At 47.3% G+C, this 23,923-nt stretch overlaps 1 protein-coding gene across 3 annotated transcripts in view; it reads left to right on the top strand.

Moving 5' to 3' along the window:
* The window catches only part of LOC306708118 (RNA-binding motif, single-stranded-interacting protein 3), a gene marked incomplete at its 3' end in the record, with an annotated part of 180,058 nt that overhangs the window by 22,827 nt on the left and 133,308 nt on the right, over positions 1–23,923 (top strand). For 2 of the 3 annotated variants that reach the window (XM_079175841.1, XM_079175839.1), the window contains exon 2: positions 12,357–12,514. In XM_079175841.1, the coding sequence (XP_079031967.1) occupies positions 12,357–12,514 (158 nt within the window). The remainder of the gene's footprint in view (positions 1–12,356; positions 12,515–23,923) is intronic. The other variant, XM_079175840.1, reaches the window with a different exon arrangement.

Below are 23,923 nucleotides of genomic sequence, written 5' to 3'. Positions count from 1 at the left end.
GTGGACAGAATGAATAACTTCTTTAGAAGATATGAAAAGGCCCGATACTGTTGCGCGTGTGCTAACCTGCTTGAACCCAGATGGCCCGTGTTTATCTTCCCTTACACCGTGTCCGAGTGCTGCATGCATTAAACTCGTCCAGAGTCACTGAGGCAAGCAGTCGGGCAAAAGGGGGGAAACATTACACCATTAGGCTCACCTGTTCCGCAGCCGTGGTGACTTATCTCATGAATAAATCACACTACCGAGGTCCGCGCAACTCCCACACTGCAGCTCTTCTCCTTTTTGGCAAACGCCCGCATCGCCATCCATCTTTCTCTCTCTGCTCGCTCCCTCCTCACCTCCCCGCCGCCTCGTGTCTCACACCTCTCGCTCTATAGCTGGCCCCGGGCCGACAGCGCTCCGCTTTATTTATCGCGCCGCTGTGACACTTTTGGATAAAGCTCCGCACCCCCAAAACTGATTGAACTCTGCCCATGTGAGCTGGGGAAGCACAGATCATTCCCCCTTTTGGTTTTCCGGTAAGTCACGGGAGTGACAGCTCGGGACGGTGTGCCCAGAAGAGGCTGACTCTCTCGCTTTTAAATCACGCGGAGAGCGGCGCTTCTGAGTCGTCCCTAACTCAGCGGGCCGAGCCAATATGCCAAACCAACAGAAATACTCAGAGCGCCTATGTTGAAAATTAAAAACGAGATGGACTGATGGGTAGGGGAAAATAAAAAAAGAATACACGGTATGAGTTGGGGGGGGGGGGGTTGTGAAAACCTTACTTTTCCTGACACACCGTTCTTGGTTATGACATATCCGGGTGAATAGAGGCAGAATAGCAAAGATGTTACACTGCGGCATTGTTCTCACATTGACCCGAAGTAAAACAATCCTCAGTATCCGCAGTATGTGAGCTTGGGCCCAGAGGAGGCGGGCGGATACAGGGTTTTATTATTTCTTCATTTTTGTGTTGAGTAACGCTGATACTCCTTCAAGGGGGAGAGTTGCTCAACACACTGTGCAGAATCTGGCACGGCGTCGTCTTTGGCCTACTAAACTCTGCTCAACACTATGTTAAAACTCCCCCAACGGCTGTTAGACGGGGTGGAGAAAGGGGGTGGAGAGAAGGAGGGGAGAGACTCTTGGGGGGGGGGGGGGGGGGGCAGGAAGGAGAAATGGAGGACTAGCAGCCAGATGAGGATTGGGATGGATTTAGGGATAGATGAGAGCTGACTGGAGGGGATTGGACAGGGTGAAGAGAGGATGGATGGAGCACTAGCAGGGGGGATAGATTCACTTAAGGAGGGTTAGGGAGAGGAAAACAGGAGCAGAGAGGGGGGGGGGGGGGGTTCAAGATGGGCTACAGGACTGGAGATAAGCGCCGGAGGACAGTTCAATGTATGTACAAAACAAGCCGCTGAGGCTGTGAAGAATCTTTTATCCCTTGTCAAAACACAAGGCTTGCATTGAGACGCCGAACCGAATTGGAAATATGTTAGTTAGACGCTGATTTACTGCTTCGACAAAGTGCACTTGTTCAGTAAGGATGATGAGTCATCGCTCTGAAGTGCGCCATCAGCCCACTCCAGAGTATACACTTCCAGCAAATAACGTGACAAATCAGATCCCCGCCCAGGGCCCACAGCGAAGTGACTCGACCTCGAAAGCGCCTTGCAGCCGGGGACGGCCTTTTAGTGAGCCGGCATGCCAAATCAGAGGCCTCAAAGGTGGGAGCTTCAGACGCTGTAGTAGCCTCACGGAGGCCAGAGCTGCGCTGCAGTCCGGCGGTCCCTTGCCAAGACAGATTGTCAAAAAGTGTAAATAGCAGCGGTGAAGCCGTACAGTTTACAGAATGGGCTGTGATGATGTACGGCACGCCCTCGGGTGTTGATGTAGCTTTCGTGCTTTGAGCGCAAACTGTAACATTTGTTGTGCAAATATTTGGATAAAACTCGATTTCAAACATGCAGAAGATCCGAGATGATGTTTTCATCTTGCTTCCCCCCCCTTCCCCCCCCCCCCCTCATTTGAAAAAGAAATATATAAATAATAAATCTTGTCGGTTTGATTGCCTGCTGCTGCACGACCTTTTCTCAAACACATCCAGAAGTTCACATCCATCAAAATCTCATTTACAGCTCGCCTCGCAATTACAGAATTGCTGGATAATGTGCCATTTCAAAAAGGCATTTTGTTTTTCACACAATAATGTTTTGTTTTTTTCGTTTTTTTTTACCTGAGCTACTCTGTGCCTCATTTAAATTATTATATCTGTAGAGTGAAACATTTCTGCAATAATCAAAAAGAATATAAGCCAAATAAAACCTTGAATAATACCGTATTAGAGATGTGTTGCGTCCATTTTTAAGCGCTTAAACGCCAGTGGCAGCACCGTACTGCTGCTGCTTGAACACACCTGATTTTTTTTCTGGCTTTTTGTGAGGACAGAACACAGAGTCCCGGGTTGGTTAGGATCCCTGTGTGAAACCCCTGGATGTGTTTTTCCGATGTACGTCATAAAACAACCCCATAAACTACCGCGAGCCGACCGTTTTTCCCTCGCCCCCGGCCTGTTCGTTCTACCTGTTTCTCAAGCCTTCCTGCCACAACAGCCGCTGGTGTTTAGTGCCAGTATTTAGTCTGGCAATCGTCAGAGACGCTTCAGTGAGTAGATTCCCTGGTGGGGGGGGGGAGGCAAAAAAGTGACATTCACTTTGCATGTGAAGGGAAAATGAATATTCAAAAGAGAAAGAGGATGCGTGTCCTCTGCGGTGCATATTTCTATACATATCAGCATCTGTGCCGATTTGGTTCACATCGGGTGTGACGCCTCTACTTGTTGTGCGTCAATGCCGCACTTAAAGATTACCCGTACGTGTTTTTCGCACGGAGCGTGAGAGCCGAATTTCTCCGCAGGCACGGAATAACATTAACACGCAGCTGGTGTAGTTAGTTAATGTGAAGGAATAGGTGGAGTTCTCACGCACCGTCAGCACTGTGACTTTATTCGAGATGCGAGTCATGGATCTTTGTTTTGGCGTTCAACGCGAAGCAGCCGCTTAATATCAAAGCCACAGTGTGCGTCGACCGATCACAAGAGGAGCCAAAGACCCTGGGACAGTCAGCAGCTCAATAATGAAAGAAATACAACCTTAAAATGAGGCAAACGACAAGATCAATAGGGAAAAAAAGTCATTGAGTAAATAAATAAAGGCAAATAGTCTAATAGTAATTGATTCTGCGGTCCTTGTCTTCCTTAGAATACTTCTGAAACGTTCTCATTTTTTTTGTATGAGTTGTTTTTCCTTCAAGGTTATGAAGATGTTCCCAGATCAGATATGAGACTCGGACTGTCTGATCTGCCGTCCCCATCCCCTGTTTGAACCGCTCTCCTTTATAACAATCGATTATTTTCTACTGCCAATCAAATCCTTTACACGTAGCTGTTTGGCTCCACTTTCATTTTCTTGTAGCTGCACGTTGTCACATGACATTACAGTCACTTAGCAGACGCTTTCATCCAAAGCGACTTACGGTTCAGATTCTATCCAGACACACAGCTACGGGAGCAATTTTGGGGTCAAGGACACCTCAACATGCGACTAGCGGAGCCGGGGATCGAACCACCGATCTTCTGATTGAAGGACGGCCCCTGCTCTCCACTTAGCCACAGTCGTCCATGTTGGGAACTTGATGCCTGACGAACAGACTCGGCCGTCTCTCTCCGTACACAAAGCATAGCATGTATAGATGTTCTAGAATTTGCTGAGGAAAACCCGCTGGCGGTCGTCTTTAACGCGTAAAAGCACTCCGTGAGAGCCGGCTATTTGTAAAAGCAGTGACAGCATCGCTCAGTTATGCAAACATTCCGTGTTGCTTTGAACGTATGGCTGTGGGCAGACAGTCAAACGCTGGCTGAAGTCAGCGTCGGGCCGTAACTCATGCACTGGGCTATTCGGGGCGGGGGGGACCTTCGAGCCTCTTTGCCGCTCCAGCACCAATTACAGCCTTATTTATGAATTTGAGCACAGTTGACCTTCTGGAAGAGGGGACGTAAATTTGTTTGTCTGGAGAACGGCGTAACAAATGGCATTCTGGGACGGCTCAAGCTTCCTTTCTATCAATCTGTCCCCTTGTCTCTCTCTCTCTCTCTCTCTCTCTCTCTCTCTCTCTCTCTCTCTCTCTCTCTCTCTCTCTCTCTCTCTCTCTCTCTGTGTCTGTCCCCTTGGCATCCAAACTTCGGCAATAACTCATCAACCGGTCAGCCGGTCAGCTGTCTGGTAGTCAGTCATTTAGAAACGGCAGTCAGCCAACGAGTTGGTCTTCTTAGATGAATATAAGCCAGTGGACCTATAGAGCGAACATGGAAGTAGCATGTTTCGTCTCCCAGTGTCTCTCTCTCTCTCTCTCTCTCTCTCTCTCTCTCTCTCTCTCTCTATGTTAGGCAGCCTGGGAGAAGAGTTCGGGGCAGGATGCCAGCCCCATGTGCGTGACTGGGCTGGTAGACATTTGTCTCGGTGAGAGACGGGTCATGCTGAGAAAGAGCTCGTCCCCGCTCTCTCCACTTCTACCACAGCCCCTCTGTTTGTGCTCACGCTTCCTGTGAAACACGTAACTGGAGCAGAATACATTGATTCACATATGCGACAAAATACTGATGAATAAAAAAATCTTTAATTGGCTGCTTAAGCAAGTTTTTTGTGCTTAAATGATACATGGATTAGTTGATTTAAAATAATGTGAATTGTGAGGATCTGCTTCTTTTTTTTTATCTAAAGACTTCACCTCTAAAGACCTCACATTTTTCAGTCCAAAAATTGAGAGTTTGGTTAAATTAGTGACCTGGGCACCAATCTGGAAACACTATGCGTGTTTGCACCATAGCCACAATATATCAGTGGGTCAGCTTTGAGACCAAAACTTTGAACACTCTCTTCCTCTCTCTTTCTCCACACTGTGTATCATCCTCTGTCCTCCCACTTTCCTGCTCCATCCATCCTGCAGTCTCCACTCCCACACCGGCTAGCTAGCAAAACAGACCCAGCTGGCCATAATGATGACAAATCAGCCCAAATATTTATGTCCATGGAGTTCCACTTTGACTCTGCCCACGGCTGGCCCTCTGCTCTTTTTTTTGTTTTTTTTTTACCGATCCCTCTGCGGCGGCCACCTCAGCCGCAGCCAAAGCGTCCTAATCGCTCTCCACAAACACACTTCAGTCCCGGTTATGTCACCTAAACACCGGTTGACCTTTAATGTCCGCGGAGAACCCAGTTTATGGTCGGCCCGGCCCAGGAGTGGTATAAACATAGAAGCTCACGGTGTGCCTTTGGTCCCGGGTCCTACTCACTCTGCAGACACTAAGCGAGAGTCTGAGGTGGTGGAGGGCCTCACTGAGAGAGGCACTAGCTCCAAGCAACGTGCTGGAAATGGATCATAAAAATGTTTGAACAGAAGTTCTTTACTACTAGAATTCATAATTATGACAATCCCTGTTAAATGCACATTGGTAATTTAAAATCAAGTGTTAAATGCATGGGGCTGTGATTACATTTTAATCAAAGAGAAAGAACATTTGAGTTATAGTCATTAAATATCAGCTGATGATTTTCTAGGCATCGTGCATAGTTCTAGTATTAGTTTTAGTTGATAGCATATTATTCATGCTGATGCTGTGCATGGGTTATTACGATAGGGCTGTTCCTGAATAGGTCAAAGCTTCATTTATCACGTTGATATTCAAATTATTATTAATAATTTATGGAAATATTGCATACAGTACTCCACCCGCTTCCAGCTTCTCTTCCACTGTCTCAAAGAAACACACAGCGAGCGTCGTGTAATCACCTCGGTTCTTCGTCCAAAAGTCAAAATGTATCAAAAAAAGGATATTTTCCGAAAGTTCAACAAAATGTTCAGTTTCAATCCATATTTGGTGGCGTTCAGCCTCTCAAAAAATACATTTTCATTGCGGTCACAACTGTTTACTCTTCCACACACCGCCATGAATACATCTATATAACCATAAAAACTCACGCGTATGCTAGCGTGTTGTTGCTACGCTACAACAATGCAGTGAAGCAAAGAGAAAAGAAAGAAAGTGTGAGAGAGACTGAATATATACACAGACGTCCTGACAGGCGTTGCATAGTTGAATATCGCTCTGTTGTCGTGGACACGTGAGGACGTTTATCGTGCTGAACGATAATCCAACCCACACCGCCCAAGGCTACTGTAAATCAGCTCAGGCTATTTGCTGATACAGACTACCGATCCAACACAAAGCGCTTTATTTTTTTCCTTTTTTTCCAATTAAAAACGTGTCTCTACTTGAAAGACTGTTATTTCAATGGAAGGTAACCTGAGACGAGGGATCGTTGTGATTGCCTTGACTGAATGTAACCGATGGTGGAAACATTGGGTGTTGTGCTAACATTAACGAAGAAACGCAGTGTTAATGCGGATTGATCTCCTCGTGGCTAAATGGAGTGATAACTAGTGCCGTGCGTATTCGGGTAGCCCGTTCAGCTTGGTCCACAGAAGTGCTCGTTCAACTTTATCAATATTGAACGTCGACCACGTTTCTAAAATGCTCCTTTACTTGCACATATTTATTATTAGTCTTCTAAACTGTGGTGATTCGTGACTCATTTTTGATCCCACAGTACCAATTAAATTCTTACAAAGAAGTGTAAATAAATCAAACTTCCAACATAAATGCGCCCTCTCCAATTGACTTCCCCATCATGTCACCCCCCCCCCTTGCAGCTAGAACAGATGACTGTGTTTTTAAACCGCGACGCTACATAAAGCACGTCTTTGTTTACCTCCATAGCTCTTGTCCTCTGTGTCAGAGGACAAGAGGACCATATCTTTCCCCCCCGGGAAAGATATGGCCTCTATTTTAACTCTGGGGCTCTGTATCCAGACACATGGGCCCTGACACGGAAGACAACATCCCTCTCTTATCTGCCCCAAAGAGAAAGGGAGGGAGAGCCCGAGAGGGGGAGGGAGGGGGGGAAGCGGATGAAGAAGACATGAGAAAAAAGGAAGTTGGAGAACAAGGCGGTGAGCAGTGAGAAAGGCAAGAGAGGAAGAAACAGGAAGAGCTCCATCCACTGCTTTGAGACGTACTGGAGATGGACCAATCAGCATGTTTAAAATTAGCCCCCACCCTGCGTCATTGTCCACGGCAGTGTTGGCTTACCGCTGTCCCAGATCCCAGGGCTTCTTTTTTGTTTTTACCGAGGAAGAAGGCCCGAAGGCTGGTGCTAGCCCAGAGAGACTCAGACAGTCACAACGCCTCCTGTGCTCCTGTAATCTGTCTTTTTCTCGTTTGCATTTCCTTCTTCTTCTTTTTTTTTTTTTTGTGTCCATTCTCCCTTTTGTTCTCTCAGGCCTCCTCATACCTGTAACTGCGCCTCTCTTCCCTTCTTCCGTCTCTCCTCCTGCACTCTCTCCATGCCCGTGCAGACAGCATGAGAAGCTTCCTGTCGGGAGACATTTGGCTGCAGAACCCTCCGCTTTGCATTCCCATGTGGGCTGGCGATATTTTTTGCTAGTCACTCCTCTGGCTATTTTACATGGACAGGCACAGAACAATGAGAGAAAGCGCGAGGCATTAAAAAACAGGAGGCCAAAAGAGGACAGGCTGTCTTCCCTCCGTCTCTCAGCGCCCCTCCCTCCGCTCTCGGGCATACATGTTTAAGGGCTAAAGGTTTGCAAGCAGCTATCCAGGATGGACGGTGGGTGGGGGGGGGGGGGGGGGATTTGTGTTCCTCCAGCGCTTGGAGGCTGATGCGAACGCGGCCGACCGCAGAGCTCGCTGTTAGTTCTGGCAGTTTAGAAGGGATGCCTCTGGGACTGTGCTTGTCTTTAAGAGTCTTTGCAGAGACTTTGCCAGCATGAATTAATGGAGGATGAGCTGAGAGGCTTTTTTCTTCAATTTAAGGAGACTGCTTGTCATTTTTTGTGGCAGGTTTTTTTTTTTTGAACATGCAAACAAGGGAACAAACAGAAAGCGGAATAAGCGTGCACACGTGCACCCTCCTGCACGGTGACAGCGGATCCCCCGTGGTGGCGTGCTGGCCGTGTGGGGGGAGGGGAGGGGGTTTGGGGCTGGGCTGGTTTACTGATATTGACAGCGTTGGCCTTGTCTGGCCTATTGCCAGTGTTGAGCTAGCTCTGGCTGGCTGCTGTGGCCTCCTATAAATCAGAGCCAATTACCACGGTGGTGCACAGCCGCCTCTCCTCCAGTCGCAGCCCTGCCCTGCAGAGTGCAGGGAGGCAGGGAAGCCACAGCCCTGCTCTCAGTCCAATTAGTGCCACGGCCGCCCTCTGCTCTCTTTGGAAAACACTGTGCGCTCACATGGTATGTTTTTATACAAGTACGGCACCACCTTATCCAAAGATATGGTCAACTCCCCCCCCCCCCCCCCCCCCCCCCCCCCCCCGCCCGCCCATCTGCACAGGTGCACTGTGACACATGGGGTAGAAATGTGTAATGCAACTGTAATAACATTGGAGTTATTGCTTTTTAGTAGTTTCTTTTTTTTTGTTGATGACTGAAGTGTTCCCTGCGTGGGTTAAGAAAACTCTCCCACTTCTAAAGTTGACTTAAACCATTAATCAAACTTATCTGTGCATAAGGGCCTCATATAGTGTGCAGATGCTGTACAAACAGAACACGAACATGTAAATAACAAGCAGGTACAAGTCGACGTATTACTCTCAGTGACAGAGCGGCCTGCTATGATCTGTGCAGAAAGAAATAATGTGGGTGTGTGAATATCAGCCTATGTAACGTATGTCAGATTTATCATCTTCACCTAATATGCTCGTAAACATTGGCTGGCATGTCACAGAAGCTGCGACCCCCCCCCCACACACACAACACCCCCTTGCTCGGCTGGCTCAGTAAATTGGGCCTGTGTAAACCATTCTGCCCGTCTAAAATACAGTGCGGCAAATTGAAATCCCCAGTAAGCCTCTGTAGCAGCATGTCACAGCTGGGTGGGGAGGAGGGAGGATGGAGTTTTTTTTTTCTCATTTACCACCTGGAGGCTTTTGAAGTGTCATAACCAGCTATTCTCCCGCACTTCTCTTCCATTCCTCTCCTTAACTCCTGCGTTTTCCTCTCTTTGTCACTCCGTCCCTCCCTTCTCTCGCTGCAGTACCCCCCTTTGTCAAGTGTTGCATTCAACCCTCATCATTCTGACTCACGAGGCCCTGTATTTATTATGGATTTGAAAAAGCCGGATCCTGCAGGCTGACAGGCTGACAGGCTGACAGGCTGAGGGTAAACAGCAGTCACGGAACCGTCCGGAAACAGAAAACGAGCTCGGTCATTAACCCCCAGTGGGGGCGACAGGAGGAAGCCGAGACAGAATTTGATTAGAAACAACAAGAAACAACAACAACGACGACAGGGGAACAGTTTGGGTTTTGAATGCGTGTGTGCCTATGTGCGCTTGCTCATTTCACTCCCACGCTTCTCAAAGTTCCCACCCAACGCATGTGCACACGTACATTGCACATGTAGACGCACACAACATATGAAGAGCCTGGTCTTCAGGCAGGTTTTTCTTCTTCCATTTTGCTTCTCCAACTTGTTCATTTCTCTAACGTGCAAGAGAAACTCCCGTGATACATTCAGATAAAAACAAAAAAACACCATTGAATCCACAAGTTCGATGTTAACCCCCCCCCCCCCCTCCCCCAGTCGCCCGGTCCTCTGAGATCTTCGGCACCCATTCCCTTCTCGTTCCCGGGGGACTCTAACCTCCCTCTCTGCCCCAACACTGTAAGTAATGGGCTAGTTTTGACCCTCCATGCCTCATTGTGTAAGACTTCAGCTTCTGACCTTAAAAAATGAAAGCAAATCGATAGGGCGGGGACATATGAATTCCAAAGCCCAGGACGCAAGCCAAGGCTGGAGCCCAGGGAGGAGGAAGAGGAGGAGGAGGAGGAGGAGGAGGAGGAGGAGGAGGAGGAGGGCTGTGTGTATTACTGAAGGGCTAAAACAAAGGAAGAAAGAAAGAAGCTTTCAATTAACCTTCAGTGCTGACAGCAACTCTGTGTAGCTCCTCCCGTTTGTGCTGGCGAATTTCTTTGTGTCGCACGGTTATGTGAAGTACTCTGTGCGTTTAATGTTAGCTACAGTGGACTAAGGGGAAAATAAAACGAAGAGGCGGATGGGGGGTGGGGGGGGGGGGGGGCGTAAGGTGAAAGCCTCAAAGTCGAGGCTGGAACTGCAGCTGCGCACATTCCAGTGACTTTGAGTGGGAGAAAATAACTCCCATGGAGCACTGGAGAGATTAAGATTCCTCTATTCTACTGCCACTGCAGGATAACGTGAGCGACCGGAGACGAGTCTACCGAGGCTGCCAGAGCAGTGTGAGGCGCGATCTGCTGGAGGTGGGGGTGAGGGGGGGGGGGGGACAGGAAACAAGGGATTTTGCAGAATTTGAACCGAGGACGTTGTGGTTCATGGTTGACGTCGTAACCCTGAAAGCCCCGGGGCGGCCCTCAGCTCGCAGGTTTTGACCTGGTAGAAAAATAATAAACCAAGTCATTGAACAATGAAAGGCCTTATATAGCCACACGTAATGCATATGTAATGATTAGGCCTAGCCATAGGAAGGAGTTAAATGGTCTCAGACATGTAGAAAACCGTTAACAGTCAACTTTTAAGCAGTTGGAATCAGAATCTGTCCTTTTTTTGGTGATCATTTTAACAGTAGACAGCTAATTGATTAATCGATTAATCGTTGCAGCTCTACCGGCGAAGGTGTCCTGGACACGGCCTCTTCATAGGTGTGTCTGTGTTATCACGTGACGTCTGTGTGTGTGTGTGTGTGTGTGTGTGTATGTGTGTGTGTGTGTGCGTCCAGCACAGCGAGTGGCTGCCCATCAGTTCCACTTAGCTCAGCGTGGTAATTGGCCGTCCATTGATGGACTTGGCTCCCTCTTCACGCTCCAGGGACCCCGGCTCTTTGTTTGAGGAGCGGGAAGCAACACGCTGGCGCGGCGCACACGCTTAAAATAGCGCATCAAATCAGCCATGCTTCGGCAGCCGCTGCTAACGTGTGGGGCGGATTGGAGGGCTGATGGTGTGTGTGTGTGTGTGTGTGTGTGTGTGTTTCTGCCGCATGGTATGGGGTCCTTAGGTTCTCTCTGGGGAGGATAAGGGGTTAAGATGGTTAACTGGAGCCGGTGGTGGTATTTAGTCATGTCCCCTTCTCTCCCTCACCATTTTATTTTTTTATTTTCTCCGTTTCATCCATCACTCACTTACTTTATTGCAATGTGCATCGTCTCTCTCTCTCTGTCTCTCTCTCTCTGTCTCTCTCTCTCTCTTCCCTCCTCGCTCACTCTCTTCTACTGTAGTCTCTCTCTCTCTCTCTTTCGCTCATGCCCACAGGGCCCTGCTTCTCTCTTCCTGTCACTATGTGCAGTGTCCCTGCAATAGAGATATAAATGGGCTGTGAGCAGGGGGCCCTGACTCCTACACCATAAATCTACACTAACAGCACAACAGGCACACGAGGAGAGCAGGGGAGGAGGGAAAGAGAGGGAGGGGGAAATAAAGGGAGGGAATCGCACAGCTGAAACATTTTGAACACATCCTGGAAGATGGAGATTATTCTGGGAAAGAGAGACGACGGATCGCACACCCTTGGAGGTGCAGATTGTTTTTACAGCTAGTTTTCAGGGTATGACTAGTAAGCAGGAAGTTGCCTTCCTTTAGAATCCTTTGTAAGCTGCTGCAAGCCCTGTGAACTGTCATTTTCGAAGCGTCGCCTTGGTGAAATGTTTATTTAAAATAGAAATAAAAATGTAGAAATGTTTGCACTCTTGACTCCAGTCTCACGTTGTAAGAAAAAAGAACTGCTCACTGACGAAGAGCTTCAGATGCAATTCTTTGCAATGTACCGCCCCAAGGGTCGCTGACAAAAGGTGGAGAAAGTGAAGTAAAAGTATTCAGCGCCGAATGTGTCCTCTCCTCTGGGGAGACTTTTATTCGACTATGTTGCCATTGAGCACGAGTATTCTTCACATTCAAGGCTGAGGTTGGATGTGTGTTTTCGTTCAGTTTGACTCATTAGTCGCTGCCGTTGGGTTGGCTGTTTTCATGTCTTGGCGACCCTGATCCCACAGATACTGCAATGACATTGAAGTGATGGTGCCTGCTATTTCTCCAAAAAAGATTTATTTTTCCCACTCCTTCTCACACTTTCTTCTGCTCTCTCAGATATTTCATTTATTTTTCTCACCTCACCTCGCGTGTCTTAAAAATGAAATCTCTTTTTTTTATTTTTAGCTGTTGGTGTTAAATCTTCTCTCTCTCTCTCCCCCCCCCCCCCCAGCAGTCCTATGCTCCACCCCCTCATCCCATGGCTCCTCCCAGCCCAAGCACCAACAGCTGCAGCCAGGGAGGGGCGGAGCAGCTGAGTAAGACCAACCTGTACATCCGAGGCCTGCCACCTGGGACCACCGACCAGGACCTCATCAAACTCTGCCAACCGTGAGTACCGTTAAATACAGAGGTCCCCCTGTCGCACTTGTCCATGCCACTGCGGGGTGTAATTGGCCGTGATGTGCTTGCATTTAGCAATACATGGTGTACATTATGCCTCTCTCTCTCTCTCTATATATATAAATATATATTCCTCCAGCTCCCACTCCATAATACAGCTGACGTAAATGTCATCCACTTAGTTCATTTAATTTGGAAACTTTGTGTTTCCATGCTTTATTATTTAGGAGCAAACTTATTTTCTAATTTTTCTTCTGTTGAAAAGTTAATGTTGTATATAATCATTATGGTTAAATAATTATATTATAGAAGTGCTCATTTAAATTGCCGTCTTTAAAAGCATTTAATAGAAGCAGGATCGTCCCGCAGTCCAAATCGTTTTCAGTAACTAACTGAATGAAAAGCTGACAGACTGGAGACATTTTTGGTGTCGAGGATGTTGTACTTGGACACGATTGGGAAAACCAATTTGCGTTGGAGAAGGTTTTTTACGGTGGCATGAGGCGAACAGCCAAGTCGAATGTCAATCAAAAGCCGGCGCACCTAACCACCAGTCGTAGACGGCTCGCCCGCCCAGAACTGTCTCGTTCTGTGCTCGGATGGTAATAAAGTGCATCTGTGTATTCAAGAGAACCTCGTAGACACGGTCGTGCATCTGTGGGTACTTCGAACAAAGTATTGTGAAATATTTAAGTTAAACAAGCAAAACTGCTTCCTACTTAAAACCCGCAGTTTTCATGTGGACACCAATGACCTATCAAAGCTCTTAAATGCCCAAAACTGATCAAACTAAAGAGTTCACCTCTGAGAAGACGATTACAGGCGTGAAAAGAGCGCCGTGTACAATACCTTGCACGCCCCATTAAACTGATACCGACTGAGTGTGTTTTAGGGACACACACAAAGGTACTCATAAAGCTCTGCCAAATGTTCTTGATAGAGACAACACACACACACACACACACACCTTCCTGCACACAGCTCAATAAGGCCTAATAAAGCTTAGATTGGACCGCCTCCCCCAGGAATCACAGACCAAGACCTCATCAGGTTGTGACACACAGTCACAGGGGCTTACTTTCTCCCTGTGTCTTTGTTTCACACACACACACATGCACGCGGACACACACACACACACAGACGCACACAAGCAGCTTTGTTCGGCTCCATTAGGCCCTTTCGCTTCTCAAATGGTGAAAGGGGGGGGGGGGGTCAAGATCATTAATGGAGACAAGGCCAGTAGATTGTGAAATGCAGGCCACGAGCGAGTCTGTCTGGTTGCATAACCTTTTCTTGGCCATATTTCCATAAATGTCCTGGTCAAACGCGGCCAATTATTCAATGATCCTTCGGAGACGGGAACATGCTGTCCGGCGTATTTGGTAATGCTCCCGGTAGCCGTGTCATAAGTCATGCATTTATTCTTGATACTGACCCATCAAAATTCCATTAGCCTGAGAGGCGGCCCGATAAGATTCGGAAAAGCACTCAGCGTTTTGACATTGCATATCTCTCGCTTAGCTCTCGCGTTCGCCCAGTCGGTCGGAGTTTGGACAGCTTCAATTTCCTTCCTAATTCCATATGATCTTGAATATTTTGAGCGTTACTATTTGGGAGGGCAGACCATGTCGGCAGCTTATGTAAAGTACCCCGGTAGTGTGCATGTTTGCGAACCGTAGATTTGCATTCTAATATGTAGCTATCCTCCTGTGTGTTATGGAAAGCCACTGACGTTGTCTGTTTTCCGCTTGGATCCGCCGCGCTGCCCTTTAGTGGCTGTCCTCTTGTTCAACCGTTTCTATCTCTCTCCTTATATCTCCCGTCTTCTCCCTCTCTGTGTGTATCGCCTGCCTAAGAGGCCCCAAGGTTGCCCGAGGTGCTGTGCCAGTGAAAATCCAATGCCACTGAAACTTTAATTAGCCCGACTGTGTTTCAGTGGCAGCCGGGTGGCAGCATTCCAGAAAAGGTCATGCGACTGTTCTGCAGTCTGCAGCACCCTGGGTTCCCCCTCAGGTTTTGCTCCAGATGCCCAGTCCTCCTCCAGCACCCAGCGCCTCCCCTCCTGGCCCTCGGCCCCATCAGCCCCCCCCCCCCCACTCCTCCAAAAGGGGGTTGTGGGGCCTGGTTTTGTTGTGTAAACTCATTGAAAAGCAGCTCTTGCTGCCCTGGTTCAGCGCTATCTCAAAAGCAAACATGCTGCCGCCAAGCTGGTGAATTCTTGACAACGGGCCATATCGTAGCTGCTGATTGGAGGCTGTTGCACACCGCCTGAGAGGTGCCAAAAAAGAATTAATGCCGTCTACTGTGGTTATAACCCCGTCCTCCAACATTTCGTTGCCCAAATCCTGTCACATTCTCAGTAACCCTCATCAAGGCCTCCCAAAGTTCACAGCTAGAATTTTTAATCTCCACATTAAAAATAAAAAGAAATAAAAAATCTTGTCTGTTAATCATTTCCTCATTCCGGTCAATGTTGATTGAATGTTATTTCATGAATGCGTCATTTACTCATGACTGAATTGAAAGATATCTACCATCAAAGACACGACTGTAACATTGCTGAAACCAACAAAAAGAAGCATTCGGTGATGCTGACCTGCAGATGTGTCTGCAGATGTGATATCCTGTCATTGTTAATACAGACCGGTCCAGCTGGCCTGCATCCCCAGCCTTACGCACCCCTTGGTAACCAAGGCTTCAATAGCAGACACAAAAAACATGCCGTTCTGAACAACTGAAAATGCGATCATTTGAGTTACCGAGGCCAAAGATTTCTTTGAGACCAGCCACCTCCTTCAACCACCCTGAGGTCAGAAAGTAAAGACCGAAGAACACCGAGGTTTTCACAGTGGTCGTGGGTTGCACGGCCGAGAGCCGTTGAACGAGTAATTAAATGGATTTGGGCTGGGGCTTAATCTCAGTTTTATTCAGCTGGCTGGATGTCGGGTTCTGGGCAGCCGTCAGCCTGATATATGGGTGTGGAGGAGAGGCCAAAGGAGTGGAGTGGGGATTTGTTGGCTAAACACCCATATAGTGAGAGGCCTTCCCACTTGCCTGGCTGGCTGGACGAGTGGATGGATGGATGGATAGAGCAGCCGTTACTGTGAGAAAAATTCCTTGGCTGGACCAGCCAGGTTGAGGCGCCTGGCCAACCCTAAACCCAACACCAACCCCATTCCAACCCGGAGATCAGTGCAGCCAACACAGCCCCCCCCCCCCCCCCCCCCCCCAAACACTTTTGGGCAAAGCAGACTTTACAACCCGGTTCACCGGCCAGCTATCAAGCAGCACCCACATTTTGCTTGTTTGCAATCCACCACCCAGGAGCAGCACGGAGAGGATGGAAGCAGGTTGTTGGATGAAAGGTTGAAAGGAAGAACAAGAGGGATTTCTTTCTCTTTCTTTTTTTCTTTCTTTATGAGGGCTCACACCTGGAATAACAGGGACAAAGCAGTTCACTTTCCCTCTGCCAGCAGCCCGAATCCATAACTCAAACTGCCAAGAAAGCGAAGGACCTTTGAGGTCCCCCCCCCAACTCCTCCCTCCTCCTCCTCTTCTTCCTCTTCAGCCCTACCTCCTCCTCATCTGCTACCTCCCTTCCCCTCCTTCTCCCTTCTGGTTCTCCTCACCCAATATCAGTCACGGCCAAACCGCAGCTGCGCCCCTCAGTCGCACTGGCTTTCTCGCTTCCATGCCACGGCCTGATCAAACGAACAGAGTGAGCCAAATCAAGAGCTAATCACCGCCAATTGTCCAAATAACCTTTCCCGTGTGTGCTGGGGGAACGGTGGAGGGGAGGGGAGCCATAAGGTATGCTAAGTAGAGGCGGTGAGGGGAAGAGAAGGGAGGGGTGACCCTGGGACCACCTGTTTTTATGGAGCAGAGGCCCGGGCACTCAGCAGCGCCACATTATCCCTAATGACTCTCTGAGGTCCAGCGTTGACATTAGCTGCCGAGCCATCAGAGAGCCCAGCATGTCCCATGGCTCCGTTTCAAAAACCTGACAGGGGGAAGCAGAATTATGAGGGAAAACTCTCCGGTCCTTTATCAAAGCCCGGATTTTCCATCAACCCTTCCACCAGTGCAACTACATTGGCAAGTATTATCTGCCCGTTGTAGCACATCACAGCTTTTGGATTTCCATATATATGAAGGCCGAATAGTAAAAGGAATTGAGCATAACAAAGAAATGCCAAGATACATAAAACATGTAATGATCCCTAGACTAACCGCCCACTACTGTTTTATGGTTACTGGTAGTTGATTGCTCTTAGTGTTGTGTTTTAAGTTCATATTTTTGGTCACAGCTCCTCAAAGAGCAACCCAGCACCCCCCCATGATAATCCTGCTTTGCTGACCTCCACTGGTTTAACTTGTCACCTGGCTGCAGTGAGGTAGAAGTGTACTATAGGGTGTGTCGGTACACTGTGACATCACTGTTGTGTGTGTGGTCATAAAGGCTCAACAGAGCACACCTCAGACCACAGACACTTTCAGTAGTGCCAGAATAAACCGCTGCCTTTCAGCATGGTGTGACGCTGCTCTTTAACAAACAAAGTTGAGAGAGAAATGTTTCTGTGTGTGTTTCTGTTAAAAAGGAATATCAGCATGATCCGATCTTGGTCACATCTCGGTCTCAAAAATCCAGTGTTGGTTCTAATCCGAACAGCTCCATGGATCGTGTATTTGTCTTTCGCTTAATATGTCTCCCCACCTTCTGCCCCCTCTCACCCCTAACACACCCTACTTCTGGTCAACCATGCTGTCGAGTTGTGCGTCACCCGTTGCATAAAGAGATAGCGGTGCTCGACCTCTGAAAAGCAGCGAGACGGCCACAGGAATGCCCAAACTAAACTACTCCTACTCCTCCAGCTCCATGCTGAGTGGAAGCATCTGCTGTTCCTGGAACTCTCCATACCCGCGCTTTCTATGTGTGAACGCCTTTCTCGCCCCCCCCCCCCCCCCCCCCCCCCCCTGTTTCACTCTCTTCCTCCCTCTGCTTCTTTTTTCTTTCTATCTCGGTGTTCTCTTCTGTTACGCTCTCCCTCCGTGTTCCCTCCTCCCTCTTCTCTCATCAGCTCCCTCACATCTCTTCATTATGTTAATCTCTCCACTTCTTGCACCGCCCTATTCCTCCCCAAACATCGATTTCAGAGCAAGGGCGAGCGAAGAAGCTGATTTGGCCTGAGGCTAGTTTTTTTGAATTATTTATCCCCCCCCATTACTGTATACATGACATGTAGACAGTTTGCCTATTTAGAGGCTGGAAAGAACCTTCTCTTCCACTTCTGCATTGAAGCTGACTCTGTTAACAGCTTAAGCTCTCACAATAATTTCCTTGAGCAGAATTTGTTTTGTTATGCTGCTTTTTTAGTGTGACTTGAGGGCTTATAGATTCACACACAACACACACACACACACACACACACACACACACAGAGTCTTTTCAAAAACAGTCAAGTCTCCCGGACACTTGGCTGCATTTCACCTCAGTTTGCCTCCAGAAACTATCACCAACAACTACGGCAACCATTCCAGTTGTCGTTGTAACAAGTCGGTCTTCTGTGCCTCCACTTGCCCCCCCTCCCCCATCAGAGGACAGTCTGTAAGTTCCAACAGAGGCGACTGCAGACTACAGAGTCCCCCAATACAACAAGACTGATTGACGAAGTGGACAAAACCTGAGATCTCTGGACTCTCTGACTGAACCCCCCCGCCCCTCACTCCCCCACTACTAACTTTCCCTTTCATTTGAGGCAGTAGCTTGAAAGCAGCACCAGCACAGATGAGATGTGTTCATTTGTGCGTGTCAGACAGCAGTGCATGGCATGAGGATTTGACAAGTTGGACACTTCCAAACAAACCGAGGCTATTCTGCAAGACTGGCTCCGAAGAAGACTAGTGTGTGTGTGTGTGTGCGTGCGTGTGTGTGTGTGCGTGTGAGAGAGAGATTGTAACTAGCTACACTCAGAACAACAGGCTAATGCTTCCCGCCGTCACTTACAGTTTGTCTTGTTTTTTCTTCGATGCACGCTCTTGGTTAACACACACACACACACACACTACCCATCTGTAGTTCTCTCTGCAGGCCCAGTCTGACGGCGTCGTGTCTCTGTGGTGAACATCTCTCCTGCCTGAGCTTATAAAAGAAAACACCATCACTCATCTTTAAAATATTTCAAGTATCAGACTTTAAAAGAAAAACACATTTCACATTGTATGTATTTGACAGATTAAGGGATCATGTCTGTGATGTGGTACATGCAGCATCAACAAATAGTCCCTATATTTACATTTTCTATTTTTTGTTAATTCCCATAAATTCCCATGGGAAGTTTCCGTCTTGAATATTCCCCGAAATTCTGCAACCCCAGTCTTGCCGTCACTGAAAGGTTACCAGGCAACCAGAGTAAACCCCAGGAAGTCTCTGCTCTCAAGCAAGAGAAAGTCTGACTCACAACCTCCCCATTAAACTGCATCATCTCACTTTGGGCTTTTTTTATATTCCAAATGAAATGTTCTTTGTTAGCACTTCATGCTGCTCCATATCCATATCTAATCTAAACCAGTTTAAAGTTGTTCATCTCCAAAGGTGGTCTTTCATGCTTGCAGACAAATAGTGCGTTTCAGGAGATGTGCTGGCATTTCATCACAGCGCTGTGTTGGAAAACAAGTTCGACCCTTTGAGAAAAATCAAAGTTCTCTTTTGTTTGTGGCACTGCTGGCTTCATACCAGAGTTTCAGCTCTGGCATGTTGTTTTGAACTGTGTTCACACTTTTGTTGATGACTCACTACTGTGAAGACTGGAGTCGCCAGTTACAAATGTGTTGGCTTTCTTTCTTTTTCTTTCTCTTTACTATAACTCCTAACTGAACAAAAACATTTTTTTTGGGGGGGGGGGGGGGGGGGGGTACTTTTGTGTTGGCTTTCTTATCCAATACATTCTGTAAGTGCGGTAAATTAATCCAATTAATCGTGGAATTTATAATGCTGGCAAAATGTAGAGTTTTGTATTGATTTGATAATAGAAAAAGAAGGGGTTATTGGTTATTCATGAGAGACTTACACAGCACGGTATAAACGCAATACATTCAATGGAATACAAATCGCCCCAAATGTAGCAGATTGATCCAGTTTCTTTTAAAGCGACATAGACTAAATTGTGGGAACACTTCACCCGATGGAGGCTATCTGAATTCTCTCATTGAAAATCGCTTAATGCGAAGATAAATTGTTTTAAGTTTAACTCTCCAACAGTGAATTCTGAACAGAGGCTGAAACTTTTAAATCGCCTTCCTTCCCTTTTTATAAATGGCCTGTCTGGAGCCCGGTGGCCGCGATGCTGCTCGCAGCTATAATCTGTTCCTATTATGTGGGGAGGTGGGAAAGTTTGAATGGTTCTAATCAACTTGTCATCCATTTCGCCATTGCCAGGTGTAATGAATGTTCATGAAAAGAAATCACATCAGCGGGAAAATAAGGAAAAATTGAAATCTGAATAGTTGATGACAACTAATGACCACAGAGGGAGACCACAGCCAACTCCCACAGACGGGCGCGATGACACGCCGGCCAAAGCACTGCAGCCGCTCGAATCTGTTTGAAATAAATCCACGTCAAGCTGCACGATGGTGTTGTGTTAGTCCACCACACTGTATGTATGATGCCCAAATATACTAGATGTTCTGCAGTGTGACCAAATGTGTGTGTTTTTAACCCCATGACGGAGAGGAAATAAGAAGAGGAAGCAACCACCTCAGGTCGGAAGATGCTTCCCCACATTTAGAGACGTTAAAGGTTTGAAAGTAAACATTTTGGCAGTTTACCACAAACCCGCTGACAAAACACGGGGGGAACCCCGCCACCTAAAAAAAAAGACAAGATGAAATTCTGCCAAGAAAAAGATAGAGTGCTAAATCCAGAAAAGGAATTATCCAATTTGTTGAAGCTTTTTGATTTATTGCCCGCTCATGCTTGCCAGCACAATGTTTTGATATTTATACTTTTATAGACCCTTTTAGAGTTTTTAAGCAATGAAACGTAATTGTGCGCACGCCGTTTAGCAACGGAAGTGCGGCAGATTACAATCGCTTGTCAAGCCACGCAAGGGCATTAATCAGTAAAGATCGCACTCGCAACCGAAACAAATGGACTTTCCACGTCTGTGTGCTGTTAGTGAGTGTGTAGAATACATTAGGAGGTGGCCCAGTGTTTAGTGGCCAGATATATTTACATGTATTTGGTGGAGAAACCTAGAGTGTCACTAAATGCTTACAACTATGTTGTCTTGGGTCAGCGACAGATCTTCAAATACCATCACATAGACTCGTCTTTGATCGGCCCGTTGGTAGTCAACACGTTTAATAGCCATGCAGCCATTGGTGTTCGTTGCGTTTTTTGTTCCCTTAAAATGGTCCTCTTCACTGGGTCCGCCATGTTGCACCGCCATGTTTCTACAGTAGCCCAGAGCGGACAAACCAAACACTAACTCTAGCGGGAGCCTTTCGCGTTTTGACTTTGTTTTGACAGTTGGTTGCAACCAGCAACCTCACCACTAGATGCCGCTAAATCCTACACACTGCGTCTTTAACAGCGTCAAACATTCATACAGAATTCTCCAAAACCAGGAGCGGAGGACCGTCGTTAACGCGGTTAAAACGGTCGTGAGCCTGTCTGAATTCTGTCGAACTAAAGGGTCTTTCAATTTAGACACAGTTCATGCTTTAACAACAAATACGGAATACTTTTCCGGAAGTGTCGCGCTTAACTGCGGGGTCGACTTTGGACTCACTTTGCTGAGACGTGTCATAAGTCTCCGTGCAGTTCCATGCTGGGATAAAGATAAAGGCCACTACCACCAACCTGTCAGCTCAGAGGCTCCGAGGTCATGAGAACAATTCACTGATATCAACTCGGAGCCGGTGGACTGAGCAGCTGCTCTGCTGCCTGCCAGGTGTCCATCAGGACGGTATTGCCCTCTTCTGTTTAGTCCACCCACTGTGTGTCTCTCTGTCATCTTATTCATCTCTTTTGTCTCTTTTGTCTCTTTCTGAATTCCTGCCTCGTTTTTTCTCTTCTTCGCACGTTCTCACGTTTGCCACCAGAGACGTGTTTCTCATTTACGAATGCTCGGTATGCTGTGCTGCTCTTTCTGCACTATGACCTTCCCACAGAGGGCTTCACTTTCAACATTTAGAAAGTTGTGAGTAAACAGTTGCACATGCGGTAATGTCATTTAGAGTTTAGAAAATCCGTTTTTTTGTTGTTGTTGCATGTCTCTGCCCTCAGTTCAGCGCGTCGCGAGCTCCAACGGTGCAAAACAGGCCCCGGGAAGACTAGCTGGTTGCTATGGCACCAACTAATGGGCCTCCTTAATAAAATAAAATCCAAAAAAAACACATTTGGAAACATATATTTGAGGCGTAAGGTTAGCTGCAGCAATACAGATTTCCAATAGTCGCATAGCAACTGCAGCAACATTGCACAAAAACATATGTTTAATAATTGGATCCATAAAGGAGCCCGGTGGACGGGGGGAGGGGAGGGGGGGGAGGGCGGTTGGTGCCACAGAGCTGTGGGACACGGTGTAGCCGGGTTAAGACCGGGGACGACTTTCAAGGGGCGGCTGCCACTCGCTGCCTTTTATAAAACTAAATGATTCCTCCTGATTCTCAGCGACGAGGCCCGCACGCAAATATGTTTAGTGCGAACGCAAACATTAAAATTCACTCAACACGCTCGCTCTCTCTCTCTTTCTTCTTCTTGCTCACTCTGATCGGGTGAACGCCTGACTGTCTGTCATCCTCTTTATGTTCCGCCCTTACATCCTGTTTCTCCTTATTTTTTTTATTTTTTTTTATCTTTGATATGAAAGTATAAAGAAGTCATGTTTCCATTCCGTCTCTCTCTCCTCTGCTCCGTCCTCTCTGTGCATCTGCCACGGTGACACCTGTCTCTTGCATGCGCATCAAAGACGTGACAAAATGATAAAACACATTCCGTGCAATCGAAGGTTGTCTCGAGCGTTCAAAGCATATAGGTGGAATTCTCTCTGTGTGTGCAAATGCTTTTACTTATGATTGGAGTCAACAAAACGCTTGTTCTACCTACTACTGACTAGAAATCAGTGATGACTTGGCTACTGCTATTCCAATTTATAATCCGTTAAGTCAACGAGCTGTTCAGTCGGACTCAAGCATTGTGTCAAACAGTTGACGGCTTAAACGGCGAGACTTTACTGGAGCTCATGCGACAACCTTACCATCACCGTTTCGTCAGCTGGAGTTGGGGGTAATGGTCGTCACCGCCTGAAATAATTGGTAGAAAACACATATTTGAATGCTGCTGTGTGCTACAAAAGAACACTAGTGTTACCATTACTCATTCAATGAGACAATGTTCTTCTCCCACCTATGAAACCTCTCTGGATAATATTTGCAGCACGGAGCAAACAGTAGATCTGGATGGTGGGTGTCTGCTGCACCTGCTCCTGCATGAGTAGAGCTCTCAGTGCAGCAGCCTCTTCTTCATTTCAGCTACACCATCTACACCCTGCTAATTATTTAGCGTAACAAGGCCTACAAGAGGTGAGGATTTGAAGCTATTGTTCTCCACAGTGTGCCTTTATTTTTGCACCTGCCTCACTCCCCCAGCACAGGTGCTCCAGAGGTGCCGAAGAGGCCCGAAGCAGAGTTTTCTGCCTTTTTATACAATTCAGCTGAACACAGTAAAGCCTGACCCTCAAAGAGTGGTAACTCAAATGGTATTATATATATATATATACATATATATATATATATACTATATTCCAGTCTCCATCTGCGGGCACAGATGGACCGTCACATGCAGATACGGCACATTTGCGTGCGCGCACAAACGTATATACAGCACAGATGGTCTTAGATCCTCGTTCGGGTTTCATCTACCGACCGTTCGAGGCTTTGCTGTGTAGTTTAATGACACACAAACCTGTCGGAGAGTGTGTGTCCAAAGGATGAGAGCAAGGTGTCAACACAACACTTGGGTGGTCCATCCATCCTTTCTTTTCTAACCCTTCCTGTGTACACCACAGTGACGTGCTGCGGTTCTCTCTCTCTCTCTCTCTCTCTGCCCACATACAGCAAAGAGCCACTTCACTTTCCCAGCTCTGATGACGGAAATGAAATACGCCTGGATCGTTTCATCCAGCGCGAGAGAGTGAGAGAAAAGCGCCGGGATGTCACTCGCGTGCATGCAGCTGCCCTCTTAAAAAACGCGGCTGAGCTTTCGGCTCAGCTTCAGTTTTATCGCATCTCCGCTGCCCAGACAGCTGTCAAACGAATGACATGTTTTACATCCACCGCAATTTGTACATTTTCATCGGCCTAAAATAGCTCATAAAGCCTCTGTGTTTTTTT

The sequence above is a fragment of the Pholis gunnellus genome (assembly GCF_910591455.1).
Source record: "Pholis gunnellus genome assembly, chromosome: 16".
NCBI classification, from domain to species: domain Eukaryota; kingdom Metazoa; phylum Chordata; class Actinopteri; order Perciformes; family Pholidae; genus Pholis; species Pholis gunnellus.
This window is presented reverse-complemented; position numbering and strand designations above follow the sequence as displayed.